General features: G+C 32.0%; 1 protein-coding gene and 1 long non-coding RNA gene across 4 annotated transcripts; one reads left to right on the plus strand and one right to left on the minus strand.

Annotated features, from left to right (window-relative positions):
• The first annotated feature begins 2,175 nt into the window (after positions 1-2,175).
• Positions 2,176-2,742, plus strand: LOC122590730. The gene is made up of 3 exons (XR_006322588.1): positions 2,176-2,189; positions 2,333-2,395; positions 2,507-2,742. It is a non-coding gene; the product is annotated as an uncharacterized LOC122590730 (long non-coding RNA).
• An 8,898-nt stretch (positions 2,743-11,640) lies between these two features.
• Positions 11,641-15,341, minus strand: LOC122594048. Of its 3 annotated transcripts, none has more exons than XR_006322915.1 (10): positions 15,183-15,341; positions 14,910-15,099; positions 14,668-14,790; positions 14,365-14,575; positions 13,449-13,510; positions 13,155-13,208; positions 12,861-12,926; positions 12,555-12,626; positions 12,267-12,359; positions 11,641-11,917 (listed from the first exon to the last, which is right to left on the minus strand). XR_006322915.1 is itself a non-coding variant. In XM_043766529.1 (9 exons), the coding sequence occupies exons 1-5, from the start codon at positions 15,117-15,119 to the stop codon at positions 13,332-13,334; spliced, it is 636 nt and encodes a 211-aa protein (XP_043622464.1). In that variant the 5' UTR covers positions 15,120-15,133; the 3' UTR covers positions 11,641-11,917; positions 12,267-12,359; positions 12,555-12,626; positions 12,861-12,926; positions 13,155-13,331. The 3 variants fall into 3 exon arrangements, 1 of the variants encoding a protein (XP_043622464.1); XR_006322914.1 differs by having other exon boundaries at positions 13,155-13,361; XM_043766529.1 differs by lacking the exon at positions 15,183-15,341 and having other exon boundaries at positions 13,155-13,361; positions 14,910-15,133.
• Between the last annotated feature and the right edge of the window lie 3,534 nt (positions 15,342-18,875).

Genomic DNA, 18,875 nt, shown 5'->3' on the forward strand with positions numbered 1-18,875 from the left:
AACTTCCAAGAACTATAAAGTTGGTACTTCTAGGTATTAGTAATTGCTCTATAAGTTTATACGTTTTTACCTTTATGGTTGTCTTATTGCATAAGTGGTATTTCCCATCTAAAGAAATAAGTTTAAAGAGCTGCTCCCCATCAGGTTGACTTTATGCTCATGGGTCTTTGTTCTGTACAATCTAGACTCTTTGATATCTACTAATTAAGCCACTACTGCATGAGCCCAAATGACTAATACAATATGTGTTCAGATGCAATTAGGATTGAAAATTTTTTTGAAACAGACATATTTTAAGGGTGTTTTGTCAAACAAGTTTTCGAAAAAAAAAAAATTACAAAACCAGTGAATCCAGTTTTTAAAATACCGGATTCACTTTTTGACCTCGAATCCGGTATTTGAAATACCGGATGACATCTGTCAGTGTGATGTGACATGCTGCAGATGGATGTGACAAGTAACAATGGATGTACCTTTTACTTTTAAAACCGGTTTGCCATCCCCGGTTTCAAGTTACATATATATATATAATAAGGATAATCACAAAAACAAGTGTACCATCTTTTGTAGACCCAACACCCACAGATGTGAAAACACCCAAGTCAAAAATAAGAGTCATTTACTCCAGCTTCCAAAAAAAAGTTATGTTTATCATCATCTTCTATATTGACATAGGTATACGGTACATATCTATATGTATATTAAAATACATATCTAAACAGCCATTTCAAAAGAGAAATTATACATACATACCTATATATATATATTATATATATATATGTTGCTATTGGGTTTTAATTTGTTTCTCCATAATATATTCATGTATACAGTATACCCACATATAGATATAGATGATCGATACATAGATCTGATATCTTGAAATGATAGCCACCACTGGACATCATATTCCACAACATCATCTCTGGTTTCATATATTTGAAGAAATTGATGGTCTTGTGAGTGATTTTTATATCAAAGATGATGATAAATATATCTTTTGTATATATTTCAAGAGATAATGGCCACATACAGACAATGCAACATCACATCTACATGTCTATATATATATATATATATATATATATATATATATTTGAGACCGGGGATTCCAAACCCGGTTTCGTTTTTTGTGTCTTCGACCACTGTAGCACTGCAGCGCGTGTCAGAACATGTCAACATCACTGCGAAACCGGTATTTGAAATACCGGTTTCGATTGTACTTTTTCTGAAACCGGTGTTTCAAATACCGGTTTCGAGGCAAATTTTTGAAACCGGTATTTGAAATACCGGTTTGACTGGTTTTATAAAAAAAAAATTTCGAAAACTTGTTTGACAAAACACCCTTAAAATATGTCCGTTTCAAAAAAAAATTCATTAGGATTAGTTGTGCTTCAACATGAAACCTAATATGTGCACTACCAAAAGTGTTTTTTAATTTATATACTTCGTTCATATTTAATCATTATTATTATTTAACATTGAATTCTTATGTTATTGTTATTATTATCTCTTTTAATTTAGTTTGTTGTCCATTATAGGTTTATTATGACTTTTTTTCAACAACAAAAAGTAAAACCACATTAGTTTATCTTGAAAATCTTAAGCCAACACATATTAACCATCATCTAAGACTCCATGTTATGCATGTATGGACTGTTTCGGAGGGGAACAACCCGAAGAAAATCAAAACGTTCGAGATGGTCTTTGTTGATGAATTGGTATGTATTTTTTTTCTTCAAATTATACACAATACACTTTTTGTTTTCCTTTTTGTTTCTCTTTTTGTTGAGCTTACTTTTAAATCGTTTAGTCTAAAATTGTTGGTTCAGTTTGTAGTAAGTTTAGGTAAAACAAACTGCAAATTATTTATTTAACTAAAGTTGAAAAAAAAGGAGTAAACTGAAATCAATATTTATATGAAGTTATTTTTCATATGTTTCTTCTTTAATTTTCGTATTGATTAAGTTGTGATATCGGTAAAGAGAGTGTTTGAGGTGGTGTATGCCCCCAAACACACACACATTGGCAAGTCACATTACTCCACCACATTGATTTCTCATGCATGTAATCTTTTGTTACTGCACCCATATATTTCCTCTCTCTCTCTGGTTTTATTTTTTATATTTGTTGTGCAGGTAAGAATGAAGCCGAGTTGATTCGCTTGAAGGAACTACATAAAGCTATGAAAGGTTCGTATGAGTACTCTTACTTCTCAATACTACTTTTACATATGTAGTCCCAGAACATAAAGGTTATTGTATGATCCCTAGTCAACAAATTATACCACTTTTGAAATGATCTAGCTACCTCGTGTTGTTTACGAATTGCTTAGGTGTATGCAAAGTTCTTTATTGGAATACCCGGTCAAAAATACCAAAAACATGGAATGAGAGGAGTAATACAGGCTAACTAAATTTTTTCTAAGCACTTGCACCATTTCTTGCTTAAGCTATATTAAGACCCACTCTCATTGTCAAATTTCCTTTTTGATGCATTAATATTGCAGAAGATTGGTCGGTTTATCCCTATCGTGATCTTGTGAAGAGGAGGAATGACAATGCCACTTGCAAGGGGTACAACTTCAAGAATCCAACAAGGCTTGCATAGTTTTTAATTTCAAGTTTTTGGGTTAATGATTAGGGGTTTGGTTTTGCTTTGACTAAATCTCAAACAAAACTAGCATTTCAGGAACTGGTGTTTTGTTGACTATTAAATTGATATAGTCGATGGAATGAATTGAAACTTTTGTTAGGTCGTTCAGAAATATATATGCAAGTCATGCTTCTCAAAGTCAGTGTAATTTTACCTTTCATGTGTTTCAAGGACTTGAAGAAAACATATACCTTGAAGATCTTAGTTTAACATATTCAATTCAGTATTGTGTGGGCTAATTAGCATCAATTATAAGTTTACAACCCATAATTTGGGAGGTACATTTGTCTATAACTCTACAAGCAGACACGGAGCGGTTTCAGTCATGTGTGAGTAGAACCTTAGTTTCAGACTTATTTTACTTGATGCTGGGCGTAACTCTTATCATGTTTATAGTATTATAATTGGTTCATCTTACCAACTTAAAAAATTCCCAATCCGTAGATAAATTATATTGTAAGTTAAGGTCAAGGAATTTGGTGCTAGAAAACACTCAATATAATAAACCATTCTTAATCACTGATATTTTACCTCACTTGTCGACAAAAGTAAATAGTTTAAGCCAGCCTTCAAAACCTGTCAGGGTTTCAGGCTACCCATGAATCATTTATAACAAAAAATGCCCTCTGATCAAAAGGCCAAACAGATGACTAACAAACAACCACCACCATATATGTGCTGAAGTAGTTGGCTTCAATAGAAGTGACGATCGACTCGCTTAAAATGCATGTACAAATCACAATTAATGTATCATATATTTGTATAAACTCTATAATGCATCAATTGGCGTAGAAGGATAGAACGTCACTTGAGTTAATCACCTCTCTTTTTTGTATATAATGAGAACACTGAGAATTAAAAAAAGAAAATCATCGTTATTTTACTTTTTGTACCAAGAAAAGTTTATAAATGCACATAACTTGTACAATGGGCGCATCCACCGGGGCACCGGGCTACCATAAAAAAAGGGGGACTCAAAGAAAGCCCAAAATGATTCTTTTAACACTAGGCCCAACCCAATATACACCAGCCTCTCAAAGTCTCAAGTCTCAACAAAAACCCAAAAAAAACTCGATCAAAAACTTTTTGGTCTTGTTTTTAAGGTTAAAAAAAAATAAATTTGCCCCCCGAAAGAAAGATCATCGAAAACGGTAAATATTTCATTAAAAAGTAATTGATGTTAAAGGTGTGATTGTATTTATTTTAAGTATTGGGAAATCTATACTGTAATATTTTATTAAAAGTCTTATAGATATATTAGATATATATGGAGATGTTTAAATTAGTAAATAAAGGGGAAGGGTATTTTTAGGTTTTCAAAGGTCGAAAGTTTATGAAAAGAAAAAAAACTGTTTGTTTTATTAGATAGTACGAGAGAAAGTGTCCGCACGTTGCGGCGGTAAGATAGTGGGTTGATATGTCATAGGAGATGATAATCAAATGCTTTAGCCGTATGCGCTTCGCCCTCTGATTTAAAAATTCATCGAAAGTATATCAAATGACATCTCTAATGAAAGAGCATGAAATTTTAAGAACACCCATACAATTTTTATAATTTATCGATAAACTGTTTTTGAGATAAACGATTTTGAATGAATTAGAGGAATAAAATGATTTATGGAGAAGAGAAAAAAAATAAGTGGTTGAGATTTGATGAGAGGAAAGAAAATGAGTGGTGGAGATTTAAAAGTATTATAGGTATATTATGTTGAGATGTTTAAATTAGTGAAAGAAGAAGATGGGTAATTTAGGTAGTTTAAATCATCTTTTGAAATTAAAAAAAGAAAGTAAAATGCTTTATAAGATAGTATAGATATAGATATAGATAGATAACTTGAATATGTTATTTAAAGATGAATAAATTTAAGCTTAGAGATTAGAAATGCACCTCGCCATTCTCGTATTCTAGCAAAATACATTCACATCACTAGTGTCACTTGAAAACTTTGCTAAAAAAAATCATCAACGTAGGAATCCAAAAAAATGCATTTCATCTTCAATGCACTACATAAATCAACAATATTCATCAGATAGAAGATAAGTACTATTCTTTTATGGGTTCATTAGGGTGTATTAATTAGTTATACACTTGTCGTTAAATTTAAGTTGTTGACTTTTGATATTAAAAAGTACTAACTTTTTTATATAGTTAAGTGAATCCGCTTCACTGGTATTTGAGGATTTTTGTGCAGTGATGTTGTGACAAAGTCTTCAAATAAGTTTGCTCCAAGTCATCACATAAATGGATTTTATAGATTAAGGTATTAGAATAGGAGTTGCTGTGGATGGTCATGGTAGGGCGTCGTTGAACTGGAACAATATATGAGAAAAAATATATTTGGGCACAAAGCCCATTCTGTAAGGACCCGGCCCAATTCCAATGAATTTAATAAAACAAGTCGAGAGCCCTAATTAAAACTATTTTTTGATTCCAACCTAAAAAGCTAGCTTATTCGATCTCCATTCCTTTATGATAGCTGAAATATAATTGGTAAAGCCTTCCCTTGTCAAAATTAGTATGTCGAACCTCTTTAATTAATTGTGTTTGGGTGGTTTTTAAGTTATATGATTTCTGCAACAGCAAAAACAGCATGAGGAGGGGGACGTCTAAAGGAAGGTCCTATTATATAAAGAAATTTTCTCATGTCATGCATGTTCCTTTGAACAAAGTTGGGCAAAGAGCGTGGCTCGAGTTTAAAAAGCTCGATTATGGTCACGTATGTATATATATTCGATCTCTTTGTTTTCACTTATATATATTTAAATCGTGTTTGTCCACAAATACAACATATATGCCTTGAAATTTTCATGTGTGGCGCAGCCTCAAATGCTTGAATTCAATTTCGAGCTAGTTAATAAAGCAAAAAGGCCAATTAATCTCGATCATCCCTTTGTTCATGTTATTGGTGACTTTGCCGTTGCTTCCTTCAACAAGATCATTCAGATGGTTATCTATCTTCATTTGAACTTAATTTTCTTACTTTATCGCTCACCATGTTTACATGTACTAATTACGTACAGTAAAAACGTATAAAAATTTACTCCATGTAATTAATTGTTAGAGTATGAAGAAGGATGTACACAACAACCTCCGTGATCATGAAGTTATGGAGTGCAATTACGTTAATCGATCAGGTCGTGCTTATCTCTTCTACATGACCATAGAGGCCATCGAAGAAGGCATTCTTGGCGTCTATGAAACCGAAGTTTCATGTGATCCTATTGATGGTTGCGGTACGATGACCAAGTTCATTCTTACTGATCATATACCAACTGGTATATATATATATATGCTATGAATGAATATCTTTAAAATTGCATTATATATGGGTTATATTATTTCCTTTTCAACTGGCCGGTCATAATATATGGAGTAGTAGTAATATCTCATATATATATATCTTGTTATCTTCCTGAGAATCAACATATAGATCGATCATTACAACTTTTTTCCTTTCGATCAGGTGTCTTATGCCTTAGTGTCTTATTTTGCGTGCAGGTAAGATTGCAATGGCATTGCCTCGCTTGATTTGCCTGAAATCCAAATACAAAACTATGAAAGGTTAATAATCCATGCATGCTTGCTTGCTACTTCTGCTTTAAAACTTTCATCATAAACTTAATATCACTATGCTTATATACTACGAATAATTAAGGTTCGGGTTATAAGTTGCACTTTTATCTATTATTAACAGCTAGCTAGTACTCTAGTATTTATCTCACTTTTAAGTATGCATGTGTAGGTATGAAAAGAGAGTTAGGGGTCAGACTGGAGACAGCGCTACACAAGTCTATGAAAGGTTCTATTCTCCCAGCTAATTTATTCCCAAGTGTTTGCAATTTTGAAACCAATCACTCATATCAGAGCTGAGTCGCTAGCAAGTACTTGCATAACTAGTCACTATGTTGCTTGTTTTGCTTACTTAATTGATCATCTTAATTTACAAATATGAATCACCTTTCATTTTGTTATGCAACACATTTTATCCCACTAGTCGAAGGGAGGCTGGTTTTTTTTTTTTCCAAAAAGGCAATTTTGCCTATGATTTTGCAGTCGACATACGCCATATGCGCGCCTTGATTTCTCATGTACGTCTGCACCCATATACGTATATATTTCCTCTCTTCTCTCTGTTTTTATTTTTTATATTCATTGTGCAGGTAAGAATGAAGCCGAGTTGATTCGCTTGAAGGAACTACATAAAGCTATGAAAGGTTCGTATGAGTACTCCTACTTCTCAATACTACTTTTACATATGTAGTCCCAGAAAAGAAAAGTATTATATGATCCCTAGTCAACAAATTATACCGCATTTGAAATGATCGAGCTACCTCGTGTTGTTTACGAATTGCTTAGGTGTATGCAAAGTTCTTTATTGGAATATCCGGTCAAAAATACCAAAAACATGGAATGAGAGGAGTAATACAGGTTAACTAAATTTTTTCTAAGCACTTGCACCATTTCTTGCTTAAGCTATATTAAGACCCACTCTCATTGTCAAATTTCCTTTTTGATGCATTTATATTGCAGAAGATTGGTCGGATTGGTCGGTTTATCCCTATGATGATGTCGTGGAGAGGAGGAACGACAATGCCACTTGCAACGGGTACAACTTCGAGAATCCAATAAGGCTTGTATAGTTTTTAATTTCAAGTTTTCGGGTTTTTAACATGTTGGTGATTAGGAGGTTCACGGACTGATTTGGTATTGTTTTGACTAAATCTCAAACAAAACTAGTATTTCCGGAATCTAACATATATAAGTCGGTCCGGTTTTTCAAGTTTTTCAGTTTTTACTTATGCATTGTTCTTTATATATTATAGAACCAACACCAGTCAGTCAAATACTTCAACAAACTATATATGCAAGTCATAAACTGGTGTTTTAGTATTGACTATTAAATTGATATAGCCGATGGAATGAAACGAAACTTTTGTTTCGTATATATATATATATATGGTAACACTCCGGTGAGAACACTTTTAAAATAAGAACAGTGAAAACACTTAAAAACATCATTTTGATGCATTAAAAGTCCATAAAACTAACATAGTGCTTAACTAATTATCATTATTTAAGTGTTTAACAACACATTGATCCGTCAAAATCGAAAAAAATCACGTTTTTTGTTTTGTGCATAACGTGATTTTTTTTATTTTGACGGATCAATGTGTTGTTAAACACTTAAATAATGATAATTAGTTATGCACTATGTCAGTTTTATGGACCTTTAATGCATCAAAATGTAGCTTTTAAGTGTTCTCACCGGTTCTTATTTTAATTTCATTCTTATTTGATTGTCCCCTATATATATATATATATATATATATACAGGGGACAATCAAATAAGAACAGTTTTAAAATAAGAACGGTGAGAACACCTTAAAAACATCATTTTGATGCATTAAAAGTCTATAAAACTGACATAGTGCATAACTAATTATCATTATTTAAGTGTTTAACAACACATTGATTCATCAAAATCGAAAAAATCACGTTTTTTGTTGGATGCATCATTTTGATGATTATGCATCCAATATGGATGCACAAAACAAAAAACATGATTATTTCGATTTTAACGGATGAATGTGTTGTTAAACACTTAAATAAAGATAATTAGTTCTACACTATGTTAGTTTTATGGAGTTTTTAAGGTGTTCTCACCGTTCTTATTTTAAAACTGTTCTTATTTGATTGTCCCCTGTATATATATATATATATATATATATGGTGACTTTCAAATGAGAATGGAATTAAAATGAGAACAAATGAGAAAACTTAAAAACTACATTTTGATGCATTAAAAGTCCATAAAACTAACATAGTGCTTAACTAATTATCATTATTTAAGTGTTTAACAACACATTGATCCGTCAAAATCAAAAAAATCACGTTTTTTGGTGGATGCATTATTTTGAAGAATATGCATCCAAGATGGATGCACAAAACAAAAAACATGATTTTCTTGATTTTGACAGGCCAATGTATTGTTATACACTTAAATAATGATAATTGGTTAAGCACTATGTTAGTTTTATGGACTTTTAATGCATCAAAATGATGTTTTTTTAAGTGTTCTCACCGTTCTTATTTTAAGACTGTTCTCACTGAAGTGTTACCCTATATATATATATATGCAAGTCATGCTGATGAACGCCTAATTAGTCTAATCTTAAGATATGAAAATAACAAGTTTTGTGAAGATTAATAGACGATTAGGGCTTGTTTATGTTTGTTTAAGTGTTTCAGGTTATTTGTGACAAATGGAAGTTAAATGGATCATTAAAAAGTCAAGCAAAGTCGAAAATCAAATCAAGAAGTGTCAAAACAAAAATCTGGAAAATCGCCATTTCTGGGAGGCAGTCTGGGACGCCCTGGTGACCGTCTGGGACGGCCATAGCTGCACCAAAGTTCCGAATTTAAAGGGTTTTATTAATTTTCAGTTTATATAACTTTCACTCATGACTTGAGAAGTTATCCCTCATACTTTTCACATACCTGGAGCAGTTTCTCATCCTCTCAACACCCCAATTTCATCATAAAATCACAAATTCATGGAGAAGACATTCCAAATTGAAGATTCAATGATGAAGACAATAGGGTAATTCTCTTTTGATCATTCTCATGTGAACAATTATGTAAGACAATTGTATTTAATCTTTCTTATGTTCAAAGTGGATTAGATGTTTAATTCTTAATTGTGTTTTAACATCTAATGTTGTTTGGATTGTTTGAATGATTACTAGTTTATGACTTGAATGACTTCCATCTATCTTTTGATTTCAAATTCTTGTTAATCAATTATTATTGGAAGAATCTTTTATGAACTTGTAATTTTGTTAATGAATAGAAAATCTAGTTGCGTCAATTCCCCGATTTTCGTTATCGTGAATCATCACAACCGATTAATTTAGTTCTTAACGTTCATTCAATCCAAGCTTATAACGAATCACGTCTATGTGATTTCCAACGAACATAAGTTAGGTTATATTTTTGAAAACATAATTTGAAGCATGAGAATGATCCCTTTTATTTAATTGCATTATTGTGTTAAGTTTATAATCAAGTTTAGTTGTTAATCAAATCGTTTTAAGTTTGTCTAGTTCAATTAATTCTTGTAATTTGTTTAACACTTTTTCTTGATTCCCTGTGGATACGATACTCTAATTGCCCTAGCTAATTAGTGGTATTTAGTTATAATTTTGATCGGTCCAACGACATCGATCACATGCTTCTCGAAGTCGGTGTAATTTTACCTTTCATGTATTTCAGGGACTTGAAGAAAACATATACTTTGAAGATTATCTTAGTTTAAGATATTTAATTCAACATTTTGTGGGCTTGGCATCAAATTTAAGTTTACAACTCATAATTTGACCAAATATTTAATTTTAACCTTGCCTTATATTGATTTAATTCAAAGTTGGGAAAAGAAAAAAGAATTAGAAAGTGGCATAATTTAGTTTTAAACAAAAGTGGCATAATCCAACCAACAACAAGGTACACTATTCTAAGGGTAGGCATTTACCCTCTCGGTAATCTACTGATCTAGAGAATTTGTAGGTATTTTTTACTATACATTTTTACTTCTATAAAATAAATAATAATCACCTATTCACCCGCAAAATTTTCTTAATTTATACCCCTAGATTAACAAAAAATGTATGTATAAAGTTGGGAGGTACATTTGTCTATAACTCTATAAGCAGATATGGAACGGTTTCAGTCATGTGTGTCTGTGTGATAGTGTGAGGATTAGAATCCTCTCTCAAGTTCACTATTAAAGTTTGTGAGTAGAAAAATAGTTTGAGACTTATTTTATTTGATGATGGGCGTAACTCTTACGAGTATCATGTTTATATTATTTAATCACGGGAAGACCAACGTATTTTCCTATTTGTACACGGTTGCTCATTATACTTTTTTATTGATAAGGTTTATCCACATACTTTTTTTTTGTACACGGTTGACCAATATTACCGACTATCACAGGTAAACCGGTCAACTTTGGGTCAACCGTGTACAAAAGAAAAAGTATGTGGGTAAACCTTATCAATAAAAAAGTATGATGGGCAATCGTGTACAAATGGAAAAGTACGTTGGTCTTATCGTGATTAATCAAAAAAATAAGTAGTGATGTATGGCTAAAAAAAATATCTTATGGATGATCCCGCATACTTAATACATGCGAATCTTTCTTACTAAAAAAGGTCTAACAACCAAATGTTTCTCAGGAAACCCAAAATACAAAAATTTTGAACATTTTGACGTTGTGGATGTTGCATATCATTGCAACCCAATAATAATGAATGTTGGTGTCCGACCTCAAAACTTTTTTTTTTCTTTGTAACGAGGTCTGGTCCGGGATGAATTATATTATTTTCATTTTAACGTGTGGTTTAAAAATGATCTATATTAGAACGATATTGAGTTATGTGTAAAAGTATAGTTATAATATTGACATAATTATGAAGATAGAATGTAAGGAAACAATTGACAATATAATATATAGTTGTGTTGATTAAAAAGTATATGTTTACGAACGTTGATTAAAATTGGATTAATCACGAGAAGACCAACGTAATTTACCATTTGTACACGGTTGCCCATTATATTTTTATATGGATAAGGTTTACCCACATACTTTTTTTTTGTACACGGTTGACCCAAAGTTGACCGGACTATCACAGGTAAACTGGTCAACTTTGGGTCAACCGTGTACAAAAAAAAAATGTGGATAAACCTCATCAATAAAAAAAGTATAATGGACAACCGTATACAAATGAGAAAGTACGTTGGTTTTCCCGTGATTAATCTCTATTTTGATTGGTTCAAACACTTCAACTTACCAAATTAAAAAAATCCCAATCTGTAGATAAATAATGCTGTAAGTTAAGGTCGAGGAATTTGTTGCTAGAAAACACTTAACATAATAAACCATTCTTAATCACTAATATTTTACCACACTTGTCTACAAAGGTAAATAGTTTAAGCCTGAAGGTTAAGACAACCATCCATTGTCATAATAGTAATATTCAAAACCTGTCAGGGTTTCAGGCTACCCATGAATCAAATAGAAGTGACAATCGACTCGCTTAAAATGCATGTACAAATCATCATTATGTTACATCAGTTTTTTTTTTCAATCCGGCCTGACAATTATGTATCATATACTTGTTTAAACTCTATATTGCATCAATTGTCATAGAAGAATAAAACGTCACTTGAGTTAATCACCTCTCTTTTTTGTATAGAGCGAGAACACTGAGAATTAAAAAGAAAAAAGAAAAAAGAAAATCATCGTTATTTTACTTTTTGTACCAAGAAAGAGGCGGATCCACCGGGCTACCAGAGAAAAAGGGGGACTCAAAGAAAGCCCAAAATGATTCTTTTAACACTAAGCCCAACCCAATATACACCAGCCTCTCAAAGCAAAAACCCAAAACACAAAAAGAACTTCATCAAAAACTTTTGGTCTTGTTTTTAAGGTTAAAAAATAAAATTAAATTTGGCCCCCCATCCTCTAGAATTCTTAGATCCGTCAATGCTACCACACCTTGGAAAGAAAGATCATCAAAAAGTACATATATAATACTACGAGTAACTATTTAACCTGTCAACGGATTATGGTAATCATAGCCCCCACAAGAGTGTTGAGGACTTCTTGGTTGCAAGCCAGTATTCTTGTTAGGAACAAACCAATCATCTGAACATGAGAGAATACAAAGATGTTAATTGGTGGCTTAGCCCAACACATTTTGATCCGCTCTAAAAGTTACACATTTTATATGGTCCAATCCCCACCAACAAACATGTTAATAACCCATCCTTTTTCGACACCTATATGTTTTTCCTGATGTCTATCGGAATGCTAGGTGAAACAAAACGATATTCGATTAACCTGGATTGCTCCTTTTGATCTTCCAGTCCATGGGCAAGATATGAGTGTATTGAGCAAAGGTGCGGCAGGCACCTATAGTGCAAAAACAACATAGATTAATTTTAGAAGCAGAAACAGTAAGCATCTAAACCATTCTTGGACCAGTTTTATAAAAACTGCCAAAAGAGAATTTAAACGTTCAAATCAACCTCGGTACAGGCAGAAGATCTATTGAAAAAAAGAAGAAAACAAAAAAAAGAAACATGCCATTTTTAGCTAAGATAAGAGCATACAGTTACATATGTATTTGTGTATCTTAATACAAACCTTTCACGATATTATAATGTTTCTTCAAGCGAATTAACTCAGATGATTCACTGAATCTCTTCTTACCTGCACAGGGTAAATGAACCAAGCGTTTTGAGAGATTGTTTGTCAGGATTAGTTCGACACCTCGGTTTAACCCATTAACATTAACCATTTATCTTGTTTATTTTCATTCATTCATTATTGATCCAGTTTGTATCAATATTCTTGGCTTTATGCTTGATGAGTTAAGGTAAATAACAAACTTAGGACAATACAGGACGAAATAACACCAACAGATAACATATATAAAACCTTTCATAGCTTTCCGTCTTATTTTTAGTTCAGACTTAATTGCTTTCTTCCGGTCTGCACACCCAACCACCAGGAGCCAGTCAAGAATTGTGATAAACAATATAAAGAATGCGTGTAAGAAAGAAAATTATAACTATACGAATGAACAACAATAGATCATAGCATTGCATCTTATTTTCAGTTCAGTTTTAATGGCCTTCTTTTGCTCTGCACATCCAAAAGAAATTGTGAAAAAATATAAACATACAGACAACACAAAGAAGAAAAGGCGTGAAAAATAAATAGAATGTTAACCTTTCCAGCTTGACACATGGATTTCTCACGGACCAGCTCAGTCATCCCTTTAAATTTCCTACCTGACCATAATAATAGAGTACAGATAAAGGATAGGATACAGCTAGGAGTGGCAATATGGGCGAGTTGGGTATATACAAAAAAAGATAATAATTAATGGAGTAGTTACTATTACGAAAACCATAATGTTTCAATGATGATTATCTATATATCTAAATAAAATCCACGAGGTGTCATGCATTAAAACCGACTTTGGAAGACTTTCATCTCACTTAATCGATCAAAAGTCAAAACTACCACATCAAATAAAAGTATAGATTAAGAATATGACGCATCTAAGGGCCGCGAGATGGGAATGTTGGGAGTAAACTTTAGCCCGAGAACATTACTCTGATTTTTAGCCTGAGAACAATACTCTGATATAACAAAAAAATAAAAATAAAAAGTGAATTATGTGACATAGTACTACTAACAACGTTTAATCAGTAGAAAGCACAAAAAAAGTTCAAGAAATATTAACAAAAAAGAGGGTATGCCTCAGTTCATGTAGCATATTATAACTATGTCTGTATAATTAATGTCAAGTTTTGACTTTTGATAGAAATGGTGATCAATTATGCAAGCGAGATATATATTTCGTATAGGAAACAGTGTGTTTAAACCGTAACTCGTAGGAATGTTTCGCATGCAAACCTTTCTCACTGTTGAATGCTACTACACCTGTATGCTTTGAAAACATTAGAGGTGGCAATATGGTTGGGTTGGGTAACTGGTGGGTCAAGATAGTATCACACTAGGATTGGTTGGGTAAGTAAAACGTAGCCTATAGAGATATACTCCGTAGCATTATAAAAACTATTGGATGAATATATGTGAAAAAATGAAGCGCGGACTAAAAGTAAGTTGACGTACGTACCAACAGGTGGACAGGGCAAGCGAATGAATTTTAAGAGTGTTCTTCGGCCATCACTACAATGACATAGGACGGTCGCTTCATAAACACCAACGGCATCTTCTTCCAAGGCCTCTAATGTTATTATAAATTTATATCCATAAACGTTGATGGTGTAATTGACATTTGTCACTTCGGCTTCATAGATATTGTCCTCAACACCCTTCTTTACATACTAGCAATAGGAACATGTACGTGACCATAAGTTAAATGAAATATGACAGACTATAATCAATTGAAAAGAAATTTTTTTTGAAAAGAACCAACCATCCTGCACAGCTCGTTGAAAGCAGCTACAGCAAAATCACTCACAACAGGTACGAAAGGATGATCGAGCTCGATTGCAAATTCTCGAGTATATAATTGTAGTCCATAAGAATTATAAAACGCCTTTATTAACATACAAAAAAGCAAAAAAAAATTAAAAAACCTGTTTGCACAAGGTAAAGTATATGTATGTATCAATGTATGTATAGAAATAGGAATAGAATATATATATATATACATACAGGCAAACCCGCGCGCATCCACCTAGAAAGGTCTAGAAATTTGAGCCAATGGTTATGTTCCTCCGCCTCTTGGTTAAGAGGGACGAGGAGGATGCGGGAATCAAGAGGATATATGGATTCAGCCAATACATCTTTCATAGAAGCTTCCAGTTTAGTGTGACCAAATACCTCCATTATCAAAACAAAAAACCTTCCGGGAATTTGTGTCATTAATTATACGATTTTAAAACATATATATATAACTAAAGGATACACAGAATCAAAACCTCTTACCAGAAGATTCCAAGCAAATAAGACCAGAAAATAAGCTTAAAGCCAAACACCGGCAGCTCGTACAGTTGGTGATGAGGGAAAGCGAGCGACAAATATATTTACATGCTTTTGCTGGGCCCAAGCCCAAGGTTTATGTGAACAAATACATTTATGTCAGCATTTACTAGGCCCAAGGTTTATCTATGAGAGGTAGGTAGTGTTTGATAACATGAGTATCTTAATTAAAAGTCGTTGACTTAATCTTAATTGACTTAATTATTAAGTCGATCAAATATATTTGTTATTGACTTAATAAGTAAAAAAAAAAAATAATCTATATAGATATTATGTTTTTATTCAGTCACTTTCTCCATTCAATCACTCAATGGATAAATAAACAAACAAGCCCAAAGTTCGAACATGGGTGAGTTTTATGTAAAGTTTTCATCGAGATGGTACAATTGGCCAACTGGGTTTGGGTCTATGTAGTATTGTAGTGGTATTATACATATGGGATGGTAACATAAGGTTGTTAGGTACTTAAGCTTAGGTGTGGAATATTCACATGTTGTTTTTTAATCCATAAAATTCATGGGGTTCAAACATTTATTCATTAATTAAAAAATATTAAAAAATTTGTATGTAAAAAGTTCCACACTTCAGCTTAAGTTTCGAACAACCTTATATTCACTTTTCCCTTATACATAATCCTCTTTTACAATCTTGTTTCAACATCCGCCAAGCTAAGTGACATGAAAACTTAAACAAATAGATATTAATAAGTAAAATTTGTAGACATCGACGTCTTTTTAAAAACAATAACTTATCAACATTACGCGATCTAGGAGTGATGCATCGATTACAAAACAACTTGAAGTTACTTTAAAACTATTATTGTAAGTATTATAGGCAATTCAAATTGATATTATAAGTATTTTAAATGGAGGTCTTTAATCTCTTATAAAGAATATTGAATTAAGACTTTAAGCATACTTTTTGTTTCCAAAATGCCTCTATCAGCATCTTTATGGTTCCCAAAATGCTCATTTACATACTACAACACTATTTAGTGTATGTATAAATATTATATTGGTTTGTTTTTCTTTATTATATTAGTTCATTTTTTTTATCAATGTGTAATTAATTCTAATTTAATTAATATTGATCTTTTTATATTGTTTTAAAACAATCGACAGAATCTCATAATATATATTTTTGACACACTCTGTATCCAATGTATTCATCTAAAAAAGTAGTAATAAAATTCCGTCGTAACGCGCGGGTACTATGCTCGTATTAAGTAAAATAATGGTATTTTGAAGTTATCAACAACTTAATTGAAAATAATGAAAAAAAACTAAATGTTTTATAACGTAGTATGTACATATACACACATGTGATGTGTGTCACGTTGAGATTAACTACTCTTATCCAATTTACTTGTAACTAACTACAACTAAGGTGTTTGTGATTGCGTTTTGAAATGATTGTTTGATTATTACGTCTGAGACTAATAACTTAAAAAAGTGTTTGGATGAAAAGGTGATTTATCTGCTATAAAAACATAGTTTTAGAAAAGCATGTACATACATGTTTTTTCAAGACGCAGTTTTGCAAGCACGAAATTAATTGTAAAAACACAAAATCTATTTTGAGATCGTAACACCAAACACCCCTAACTCATAACAAACTTCTAACAACCTTCTAGCTAATATTACATTGATTATATTTGCTACATTTCTGTAAGTGTTTATGATGTCATATATATCTATTTATATCTATACTCCTTTATAATGTATATTAGATTCCTATTTTAAGTAATTAAGCATTTTTCTTAATATTCCTAAAATATTGCTCCCTAACTTTTCTATATCTATCTATATTTATACTTCTTTAACCTGTTATAAAGAGAATTAGATTAAGACTTCAAGCATATTTTTTGTTCTCAAAATGCCCTTTCAACATTTTTATGGTTCCCAAAGTACCTCTCCACACACTACAACACTATTTAGTGTATGTACAATCTTTGCTCATTTATAAAGCATTTTAAGTTTTTATTTACAGTATGTCTTAAGAAATTAAGCATATATTTTATTTTTATTTTTGCCAAAAAAAACTCTTTCACCATATTATGGTTTTCAAAATGCCCCTGCACACACTACAATATTAATTACCATATTTACCCTTATAACAAATTGTCATTTTTAAACTAAAATTTTGCCACAACGCGTGGGTATTATGCTCGTTGAGTAGTAACCCAGTTGGCTTTGTCATTGATTGCTCTTTCAGAATAGGCATTTGGTAACTATTTACTACTTAGTATGCTTTACTCCCTATGCCTTTCAGGAATTACATACCAAGGTGTCTTTACTTCTTTTTTATTAACGTCTTTTTATTTTATTTTTTTCTCAAAGTAAAGCAAATGCTCACATTTTATTTACTTAATTAAGTGGTAAATAGATATTAGATAGTGATATACTTGTGGTCATCGCACTAACTACCTTGAGTCCTTAACATATGTTCGTTAAGACACATCATCACAATTTTGTTTACTAATTAAGTGGTAAATAGAATGTGATATACATATACTTGTGGTAATCGCACTAACTACCTTGACACATTAACATTTGTTCGATAAGACATATTATCACTGAACACAAATTGCATTATTGCATACCAACCCATACACCAAAGTCCGCATGCAAGTGCATTGTGTTGGACTGTTGGTAATAGATGGTAATTGTTAAAGTTCAAAATGTTTAAAAATGAGCATGATATCTTTATGGTCATAAATATCTTTTACAAAGCACATACATAAAAAATATCAAGACGACACTTCTTGTTAGTTAAAATATAGTTATGTGAAAAGCATGATACTACCAATACAGGGGCCCTGATAACAACACCGGTCTTAAAAATCACCAAAACGTGATATCGATCCTGGTCTCATATAAGCCGGTATCGATAAGGTACAATACTGGGAAAACCCACATACTTTGGAATTTACCGATAGCGTTCCAATCCAGTCCTGTAAACCTCCAAAAGTAGATACCGGTTCGGGTCCCATTTTGGTGCAAGGATCAAGTTTTCGATAGGAGTTTTTATCACAAAATGAACGTTCATCATATACCCCTACACTTAAGTCTTTGCTTGTCCTCAAACAAATAAAACTCTGTCTCACTTTTATATGGATAACCTAAACTAAAGGTCTTTCAACTATATATGTCTCATCATGCAAATCTATACAGATTCCGTTTCCATTGTCACTAGATTCCTAAACATCGAAAAGTTAATATTCCGACAACCCCAATCAACCTAGCCAGACCGTCCCTGACCCATCATGTGAAAGATACATCAATCAAGCCTACCTAAGGAAATCAAATATGCTTTCATATATAATCTAATTGTTATCTGTTTATATATATATATATATATATATATATATTCCAATTGTTATAAGTCTATAAAAGATACAAAACACTACACATGATAGTATAGATATAGATATTTTTATAGCTACGAATAAATCTGAAAATGTAGATTGACTTGAGAGGGGCATAATAGAAGAAATATTGCTAAAAGTGGTCCATGAAATTCAATAATTGACATTGGCGATTAAATCAATAATAATAGTTTACCCAATATACCTTCTACAATGATAATATCTATTGAATTAACACAAAAAACTCCAAGTTATTTCACAAAAAAATATTT

This window comes from Erigeron canadensis, chromosome 3, assembly GCF_010389155.1.
Source record: "Erigeron canadensis isolate Cc75 chromosome 3, C_canadensis_v1, whole genome shotgun sequence".
In the NCBI taxonomy this organism is placed as follows: Eukaryota; Viridiplantae; Streptophyta; class Magnoliopsida; order Asterales; family Asteraceae; genus Erigeron; species Erigeron canadensis.